The 9,951-nt window shown below is 55.0% G+C and overlaps 2 protein-coding genes across 2 annotated transcripts; both read left to right on the top strand.

Moving 5' to 3' along the window:
- Window positions 1-4,266: 4,266 nt before the first annotated feature.
- On the top strand, window positions 4,267-6,456 carry CH63R_00702 (uncharacterized protein; the record flags this gene model as incomplete). The annotated part of the gene is made up of 2 exons (XM_018295677.1): window positions 4,267-4,848; window positions 4,939-6,456. 2 exons carry the CDS (start codon window positions 4,267-4,269, stop codon window positions 6,454-6,456), a joined length of 2,100 nt encoding a protein of 699 aa, XP_018164039.1.
- A 2,299-nt stretch (window positions 6,457-8,755) lies between these two features.
- On the top strand, window positions 8,756-9,523 carry CH63R_00701 (ER membrane protein SH3; the record flags this gene model as incomplete). The annotated part of the gene is made up of 2 exons (XM_018295676.1): window positions 8,756-8,843; window positions 8,952-9,523. The coding sequence occupies 2 exons, from the start codon at window positions 8,756-8,758 to the stop codon at window positions 9,521-9,523; spliced, it is 660 nt and encodes a 219-aa protein (XP_018164038.1).
- Window positions 9,524-9,951: the final 428 nt, after the last annotated feature.

The following is a 9,951-nucleotide window of genomic DNA, read 5'->3' as shown; positions in this document are numbered from 1 at the left end:
TCAGGCAGGCAATAGGGGACAATGGTGCCGTTAGGCAAAAGGTCTGCTAACCATGTGGTGTTTTAGCCTCTCGAGCGGCGGTGTGGGGTCGGCCTCCACGCGAGACGTTTGCGCTTCGCGAAGTTGCACGTCGGGAGGGGTTGAAAGACGCGGCCGTTGACGGGGCGGCCTCGCTGGTTCAAAAAGGCGGAGGGGGGGTTCGGGTGAAAAGTGGCGAGAAGCATCAACATGCCAGGAGCGTGTAGCTGTGCCGCAGCCTCTGGTGTGTCGCAGTTTCGAACCAAGAACAATTGCAGGTAGTTGGGCGTCTCTATGCAGGAGGACGTGACATGTGGTTGCAGTGATCGAAGTGAGGGAATGCTCCGTCGTAATCTGCGGCCTGGTGGCGCATTGGGACTTGTCCGTGAGACTGACAAGCAACTACATTTCCCCAGAACTAGCGCCGTAAAATCGACGAACAGTTGCGTTATAGTCGCCCATCGGAGGGCGTGGACGACTGTCGGGTCTGATGACGGCGGCAATATGACTAATTGGCCACAGACGAATCTGGGCAAACGTTAGGGAAAGTAAAGGCAGGTTGGTGCCGAAGGCGTAGCGATCCCTGGATTCCAACTGGCAATAGCGTGACTTCCTGATGGGGTTTAGGCAGGCGTTCGTTCGTTAAGCCTAGCGCGGCGTCGCGATACTGGACGACTACGAATACACTAGGATGTGGCAGAGGTCTCGGATGGCAGAATCTGGAACGCCATACCGGGTGAAGATGCCAAAAGTCTCTGGGTCACTGCTTTTCTCCCGCCGTCCCTGTCGCACGTACGGAAGAGGGGCGAGGCACCGTGGTCATGGCTTTGACCTCTTTCTTGAGACGACTCGGTGAGCAACCGGGGTGGGAACTGAGCCTTGGAGTGGCGAGGCCTGCTGCTGGTCAACCGTCGACGGACGCCCATCACGGAGTCAGGTCGGGGTTTGACTCGGGATCCGGTAGGTAGTAGCGACGAGGCCAAGAACAGGATGGACTCGATCGAGTCTGTCGCAACAGCGGAGCGATTTTTTTTTAGCAGTATCGGTGCACACCTGACGATTGCTTCCAGTGGCTATCCGCCAATTGTAACAAGACAGGCTTGTTCGTGATGCAGGCTAGAAGCTGGGGCGAGGGTCCGGGGAGTGTTATTCGTATTGGCGATGATGCGATGCGACGAGAGTGCAGTTGACACGGGCCACGCACAAGTCCAGGACGGGACGGGGAGCGGGAGCAGTTGCGCTCGCTAACGCTTGAACCATGCTTGCTGGAAAAGAAAAGGAAGGAAAGACTGAAACAAGAGGCCATTAGGGCCAAATCCGGAAGCTCTTCGAATCGGACCAGGAGGCTGGCTGTATTGCACTCGATCCGGCAGGGCCGGGAATTGCACGATGTACCTGCTCCACGGCGGTGGGCGTTCGGCGCGGGCAGCAAGTGTCCACCGGATACAGCATACCAGAACCATAAACGCTGACTTTCACATTTGTCAGTGCAGGTGAGCAGCCAAGTCGCGTAAGTGTGGAGTTTCGCAAGAAAGACGAGCTGCGTGGGTCCTAATTGACTTTTTGATGGGTGTTAGTAGGGGAAAACTGTTTTGCGTTGAGGCTGAGACAACCGCTGCCTACCAACTGCCTACCTACCTATGGACCCGGAACTGGAGCGGGAATTGACGAGACTGGGAAGATCTGCACATGTGGGATGTTGTGGCCTATTGTGACGGACTGTTGCATTGCTTTTTTTTCCGGGGGGGGGGGGGGGGGGGGTTGCTTTCCTTCTTGTTTTTATGTCTCTTTTCCCTTCCCGAAATGCAATGCGTAGGACACTTCGGTTTCTCTATTGTGAGAGACAGTCTTATTTGGCCACATTGTAACCTGTTGCAAACCGTCAACTCGTCCCTCGTCTTCCCTCGCGACGATGAACTGGGCGTGCCTGTGAACATCGGCTGGTGATGACATGCAGGAGAGATATCAATGGAAATAGTGGACAAATAATGTCGATTCCACGCGCCCTGCCTCCCATGTTCCATCCATCCCTCACATCACTCATACATGGCTGCCCTTTGGCCTCATCAGCAGGACACGATATCTCAGACAAGACGATTGGTTGATGTCGCCGTCAACACGTCCCTCGTCCAATAGCGTCTCATTCTTGGCCACACAGACCTTACCACTTCAATCTCAATCTCAATCAACCACCAATGCACGCACAGCGAGAGCGCCGGGACTGGCGCAACTCGCGCAACCGATGCAGCCTGTCCCTGACCTGACATTGTCCCGTCTTGCGTTTCCATACGTGATGTGCACCTACTGTACTAATACTGCGTGCAAGCAACAGCAAAAAGGTGGCTTGCCTCGGACGTGCAAGGACATCGAATCTAGTTGGTGGAGGTGTCACGCTGTATGTGCCTCTACAGTCTAGCGCGGGAAGCCCTCGTCGAGTAGACGACCCCCAATGCCATTTTCGACCAGAAGCCCAGGGGGGCCCCCATGTCCTGTCTCCTTCCCCACTACCCTCAACGCCCCAAGCACTGGCCTCAAACATGGATTATCCCCGAACCAGGGGGGTTCGAGGAAGGAGGAAGGATGAACAAGGGGCAGGGACGTCTCAGTGCACGGCTGGGAGCTTTCAGTCTTCGTTCAGTCTGTTCTGCTTCTTCCCGACGCTGTTCTTCGAGTTATGAACAGTCACTCAACCAGCCTAGGTACACCTACCGAGCCACGGAAGGAAGGACTGAATGACTCTCTATTCGACAATGAATCTCTTTTCTCATTGCCGCGGGCTGGTCGTCTGTCTGCCAAACCCGACAGTGCTGTCTAAGATATGTGTTGTATACCTGCCTACCTACTTTGGTACTGTCGGCATGCATCAGGGACACGCCAACGCTCTTCGTGCACCAGAACCTGCCTTCCAATGGTCTGTATCCCTTCTGGCCATGCATGCATGCATGCTGCTCGTTTCATCGCGCTAGCATCTGCGTCTGTTCTGCATCTGACCTGACTGACATGCTGCCTCTTGTCATGTATCCATCCATCTGAAGTCTGGTCCCCTCACTCTTTCCGTCCTTGTCCGGAAGTCCCTTGCCTTTCCCACCTCCACGTCCTCCCCCCTACCCTGTCCGCGCCTCCTCTCCATCTAAGAGCAAATGTAAGGTACCTCATTCAAGTACTTTGTACCCATCTCGGCGCAAAATCCGACACAGATACATGCCAGTTGCTTTCCCTATTTTTCTCCCGCCCTCTCTTTTTTGTCTTTCTCTCCGACTCTCTCTTTGGTTCTGTTTCTCCTCCTCCTTCTCCCTCCTTATCTGTGGGGACGAAAAAGAAGCTTCGTCTGGACCAACTGCGTCTCTCCAAGTCTTCTTCTCTAGCCCGTCTTGGCTCATCTGTCTTGAACCTGCTCCAGATACCACTACCTCGCACCAACATTCCTTACAAACTATCCCTTCTTTCATATTTTACCATACATCACGCATTTCTCTTGTTATTGTATAATTTCTAGTCCACCTCTATCCCTTCTTCCATCATCCACCCCACCCTCTCTCCTCCTTGGGACCCTACACGCCACACGCCCTTAGACCGAGCGGCGCGCGCTACAGCCCGTCCTAACCAACGTTGCTCGCTCGCCCGCCTCGTCAGCCTGTCGCAGACTTACCCGGGTGCTCCTTCAATACATGACGCATGCTAGGGTCCTCCCTTCTTGGTCCTTTTAACTACTACCCCGATCCTCGGTCCCCTCGTGGGCTTCCCTCCTTTGTTCGCCTCATCAACCCTCATGTTTTGATTGACCAATTCGAGACCGCTCCGTCTTTCCGTCACAACGTCGCTGCTGCTGTTAGGAAAGCCATCGCCACCGCTCCGCTCCGATCTCCCCAACGGGCCCAAGACGATAAGCCGCATTGCTGGCCATATGCACCATGATTCAGGTTCCAGCATAGATCACCACCTGGCCTAGACTTCCGGCGTCCGATCAATAATCCCGGTTTGGAACTGGCAAACCGCCGGCCATTGGATATTGCTTCCAAACAGGCCCGCCGCGGCACGGCACCGTACATCAATCGGCGTCATTTTTGGGACCTCACCCAACCAGTCAGCATTGTCTCTGTCCCTACGGCTCATTTCCCACAAACGTCCTCCACCCCATGGCTTACACTGGTCGACTTGCATAAACATCGCTCTGCGCCCTCCGACCTCCTTCACTCTCGCTCTCGTCTTGAGCCCCGCGAGCAATAAACGTCTCGGTTCAGAACTGCCATGGGCCTATTCAACAAGTCGGCGAACCCAACCCCCGCCACAGGCGCCACGCCTCGATCCCTGACGGGTCAGTCCATTCGAGGCAAGATATCAGGCCCGATTCCCATTCCCAGCCCCTCCGACGACGAGTTTCCCATGCGCAATCCTGGCACCGGTATTGCCACGCCTTTAGCTGGCGGCGACATGAAGATTCAGCAGTTGCACCTTCCGCAGGCCGAACCCAGGGCCGGGTCGATTGTCTCAGTCGCCCACCCCGAAAACTCACAGCCGCCGAGGACAGACTCGGTGGTCGCTCCCACGGGATCGGCCGGTTCTGACTCCATGTCGCCGCCCACGTCTGGCGTCCACGCCCACTCGCCGCAGTCGCAAAGGAGAACAAACGGCTCCAGTCACTTGCGCTACTCGGCCGTGAGCGCTTCGTCGGCACAAACCGGCGGGAGCCGTGACCGGCCACAGCGTAAGAAGTCGACTTTGCGCGGTGCACTAGGCAAACTCTTCGGTCGCAAGAAGAAGACAAGCAGTCAAGGTTCGGCCGATTCGCAGCGCATGTCAACCTACAACCCCTCGAACCAACACAAGAGCGTAAGTTTCGGCACCGGCTGTTCCCGTGCCTTGATGTTTTTCAATCCTCTTTCTGCTGAACTTGGAGACTGATCGGGAATCGATCAATAGGATATATCCGCGTTAAGCCGAGTCAGCGAAGCCGAACCAAAGCGATCGGCATCTTTGCCAATCACCGAGTACGACAGAGCATTAAGGTCTCACTCTATTGGGCCTCATGACATCACTGCTATCGAGAGCGCCCGTAACTCTATCAACGTCGATTTATCTGTGCTGGGCCACAGGAGGGCTGCGACCGTCACTACAAGCCAGATATACTCGGCGCCGTTTAGGAGCCGTGAAGGCGAATTGTCGGGTCTTTCACCTCGTCCCGCAAGCACTCATGTACGCGGGAGTCGGCTTTTTACCGACGATGACGATCCAGAGGAAATCGGGCGGGCAATCACCAGTGATGTCAGCCAAAAGCGACGATCCCGGAGCCTCAGTGGCATCCAGAATCCCGAGGTTCGCGCTGATCTCCGACGCAGAAGTGACGAGATCCGCTACTGGAGGGAAAGCTATGCCCCGGCTGTTGCATCCCCGGTCTCGTCCAACCCCCCTGATCATGAGCACCAATTCACACGCGCGGTCTCTATGGATGTGCCGGATACGCCAGTGGAGCAGGGGCAACATGTGCATACGCCGCCTCAGCCATTCTCCTTCGGCAACCTGGCTCACATGAATGTCATGGCTGGCATGAAGATCACGCAAGCAGCCAGTATAGAGACACGGATAGAGACCCTTGAAGAGAGGATGCACCGCGTGGAAGATGTCGTAACACAGCTTTGCAACTCGGTTCCTGGATTCCAGATGCATATCAACCACCCACAGCGGCCCGCGCCTTCTGTCCCTGGGCCCGAGCTATCTACTCAAACAACGAACTCGGTGCTCAACCCGGCGCTCCGGCAGTTATCACGCCAGGATGCGCCCCCCGCGTCTCGGTATAGCAGCTCCGCGCACTCGAGAGATTCTCACACCTCGTTTGGCGAGACTCCCACATACGTAGGCTCTCTGCAACTCCCTGCATCAATGAACAGACCGACCTCGAATTCCACCATCCGAGGCGTAATCAGCTTGCCTGCCATATCGCACGTCGAGACAAGCAGCAGAACGACAGACACGTTCACGGCAGATCACTACACGATGCTTCTTGCACTTGTAGAGACGGAAAGAGCCTCCAGACAAGCTCTTGAGTCTCAGGTGAAGAAGCTAACCAGACGCTTGAACATGATTTCTGGACCCGGCGGCCATGGTCGCATTTCTCTGCAAATGGAACCGCCGCCAACGGCCAAGTCTTTTGGCAGCGTGTCAGCCTTTGACCAGGATTTGTCGGACGATGACGAAGCCTCGTCCAGAAACCGACGAATCTTGGCCGAAGACTCGGGCGTCGGGACTGGTCCTGGAGACGATGATTCATACTCGGAGGTCTTTGCGACGCCGAGAGAAGAGCAGTCGCACGGTTACGGTGCGTTTGGAGAGGAATTACGCGACGAGGACGAAGATCCCCAGCGCAAAAAGGCGGCTAGGACTTTGTCTTTGAGCCAGATGACGTTGAGCAAGAAACCCTCTAGGACAGCCGTGCAGATTTAATACGGGTTGCTGCACTATGGGGTGTCTGTTTTCTTTCCCTTTCCCTTTTCCTTTTTCTTTCTTTTTTTTGAGGTTTGTCATATACCCCCGGGAGATGTTCTCCCACTCACGATGCGACGAAGTTGGTTTTGTTCTCGGTCGTTTAGTTGCAGACTCCCCCATCTTTGCGACTCGGCAACAATACCTTCTCTGATCTTCGATGGGCTCGGCATTGTTATGGTAGCGAAATCTTTACGCATTAATTACCTTTGGTTTCTTTACCCGTACGCATAAGTAACCATTTTTGTTTGTAAAGATGCAACTGGGACAGTTCCGATGGCACACTTCCAGTCGGCAAGGACCTCCCCTCTTTCTTCTGTTTTGTCGTTTGCTGTCTCAGTGAGATCAAAGCTTCTTCCGCATGGTCACAATCAAACAGGGCCGGATGATGCGATACCTGTGTCTATTCAGACCGGCTCGAGGGCGTCTAATATGATCTCTCATCCACATCCATCCACTGGCCCGTGGAAGTCGAGAGAGGAGCATAATACGTATTCAGATCGGCCCGGTCTGAATATCTACAGGTCGCATGCGTCGGTGTGTACAATATCAAAGAATTGTACTTTCGGCTCAACTTCGAGGACAGAAACCAAAACGGCCGACGATTCCGAAACCGGCAATAAACGCCCATGGCTACAACTATTTTAGTTTGGGCGATAAACAAACTACGGGTCAGGTGACATGGGACCCGGTCGCAATCTCGGATTTCTCATCTCGGGGGAACGTGAGCCAGAACGTTTCGAGAATACTTCAGGACCCCGCTAAGGCGCCCCATGACCGTCCTAGGAACGTGCGATGGCCCTCTGGGAATTGCATAGCCTACTTTGGGCAGGGGGGTTTGCAGGCTAGAGAGGATACCCATCCGTGTACATAAACGGTTCGAAATGCTGATGTACCAGCATAACATAGTCTCGCCTAAATCCTACATTGCAGGCCTCAACTCTGCGGGTAACAATGCGCTGCCTAATTTCGGATCGTCTCGCCTTCCACTGTCCGGCCAATACTGTCAGGTGTCTCTAAAAAGATGAGCGATACTAAATAGGTGCGGTCCCTTTGAGCATCCGGAGGACCGAGGTCAGCTTTCAAGCTGGACATGATCCAGACGGGGAGAATCTCCGGCCGGAGGAACACGAAAATGGTCGTTCGTGAGTATCACAGGCCAGATGGAGGTTTGTCAATACGTCAAGCAACCCCTAAGCGGTTGCGAGTCCGGCCAGCGAAGGAAGAAAACACGGACGGGCGTACGGAAAGCTATTACAACGCGTGAATGCACGACTTTTCAAATGCTCGAGTAGAGATATGTTTCCAAGTCAGCCGTGCGGAAAGTGTACGTTATGTCACGCTGTTCAAAGCACGATGTCATTATTGGTGCTTCAGAAAGCATAGTTGCTTTGCATGTGTCCGTATACTCATCCTAAATCCCCTGCCAGTCCTCCTGTTTCTTAGGAAGCCGGCCATTCCTAAGCAGGCAGAAACCGTGACATTCCAGACGCCTGGGGGTGGAAGCTTATATCTAGGCGGCACGAAGCGGCAGTAACGTTTGAAAACACGGCCAGCCGTGAAATGTGCGGTTTCGAAATGTGATTTACCAGTAGTGCCTGGGGGGGGGGTAGTTAGGCAGCTTGGAGCCAAATTAATACAGAGACTCGGCTCCGTCCGGCACCCGTCGAGGTTCTCCGATGAAAGCCGCAATTGGGGCGCCGACCAAACGGCCGTCTGCAACCGGGGGAGAAGAGCGGGGCCAACACACCCTCCGCAATCAACTCCACCCAAGCTTACCCACTCCCGCAAAAAAAAGAGATGAAGATTGAGGCGGGCGCACGCACCCAGGCAGGATAAGACATACGGTAGGTAGGAAGGTAGGTACGTAAGCATAATCCAGCCTGCGCACAATGCTATCTTCACACTACATTGCAGATACGGATACTCCGCGCGCGAATTGGCAGATGCGAACGACGTACGCACATACCACACGCCAAAACCCAGCCTCTCCCGCGTGTCCTTTGTGAAAAGGCGCATTGTTTTATTTTATTTCATCTTGAAAAAAATACTTCTGACGTTTTACCCCTCCGACCGCCGCCGCCGCCACTACCAGCCCCTCCACGCGCGCCATCTAAGCTCAATTAAAGTCCTTCGCGACGGACGTCCTTGGAACCTGACAAACCTTGTCGCGATACACAATCGCCCGCGCGCATTCCGCAACTTCCTCCGTCTCTCCCTACTCCCACCCTTTGAAGTAACCGAACAAACGTCGCCCAACATGTCCGGCTGGGTGGATTGGTCCAAGACCACGCAATCCCGCAACTATCGCGGCTCGACCTCGTTCGCGACGTTCATGATCATCGGACGTACGTTCTCCTTGCCCCTCCCTTCATCCCCTCCCCTTCAACCGGCCAGGTATCCCGAACCTCGGCGAGCACGATTGCTGACATGATCCCTCCTCTCCTCTGCCGCAGCGACCTGCTTCTTTCTCGGCATCCTCTTCGCCTCGTTCCCCTACGACTTCCCCCTCCTATGGACCTCGGCGCCCGTCCCGGACACCTTCTTCCAGCACCTCGAGACCCACCTCAAGTTCATGCACCAGTCCCCGCCCCTCATCGGCCGCCTCCTTAACATCATTGTCTTCACCGGCTTCCTCGGCTTCTTCATCAAGCTCTTCCGCCCCTCCGAGGCCAACGTCCTCTTCGACGGCGCCTCCCTGGTCCTGTACCTCATCGGCGTCGGCGTCTACATCACCAACATCGTCAAGGGCCTGCGCTCCGTCTCGGCCGGCATCTGGGACGACCCCAACTTCACCGGCGAGGTCACGGACGGCCACGTCGAGGGCGAGATCATCCTCGGCAAGGAGGACAGCCTGAAGGTCCTGGCCGCGAGCAACACCATCCTCGCGCTCGTCCTCGTCGGCGTCTTGGTGCTGCAGGCCGGCCAGTGGTATGCCGAGCGCAAAGACCGCGAGGACATTGTGAAGCTCGAACAGGAGGAGAGGAGCAACAGCAAGGGTTCCGGGTCGCACAAGAAGAAGCAGTGAAGGCGGCTGATTGACCGATTGCCGCGCTGATTCCTGCTGCGCTCAGGACGTGGCGTGCGCGGCGGCGCTGTTCTTTCGTCCGGTCGAGTGCCGCAGCGTCGCTTGTTGTATTTGGTATGTGTTCTGCCCCTGTAGAAGGGTTTCGTAGCTGGCAGCACATCGTGTATCTTGTGTCGTTCATCATCTCATAGTCTCTACACAAGCGGCATCACATGCACGAAGGCAATATCAAGTTACACTCGTAGTGTTTATTTACCACGTCTGAAAAGTCATTTTATTTTTGGTTTTGGGCTCCATTTCGGCCCAGGTCTCGATAAGATACTAACGACAGGCGAAAAAGGAATAAACTATTTTCTTGAGCGACAAACCGCCACACGTTCTCTTCGTTTCGTAGCACATGATCTCTCATTTCCCGGTGTGGTTTGGTT

The sequence above is a fragment of the Colletotrichum higginsianum genome, chromosome 1 (assembly GCF_001672515.1).
Source record: "Colletotrichum higginsianum IMI 349063 chromosome 1, whole genome shotgun sequence".
NCBI lineage: Eukaryota > Fungi > Ascomycota > Sordariomycetes > Glomerellales > Glomerellaceae > Colletotrichum > Colletotrichum higginsianum.
This window is presented reverse-complemented; position numbering and strand designations above follow the sequence as displayed.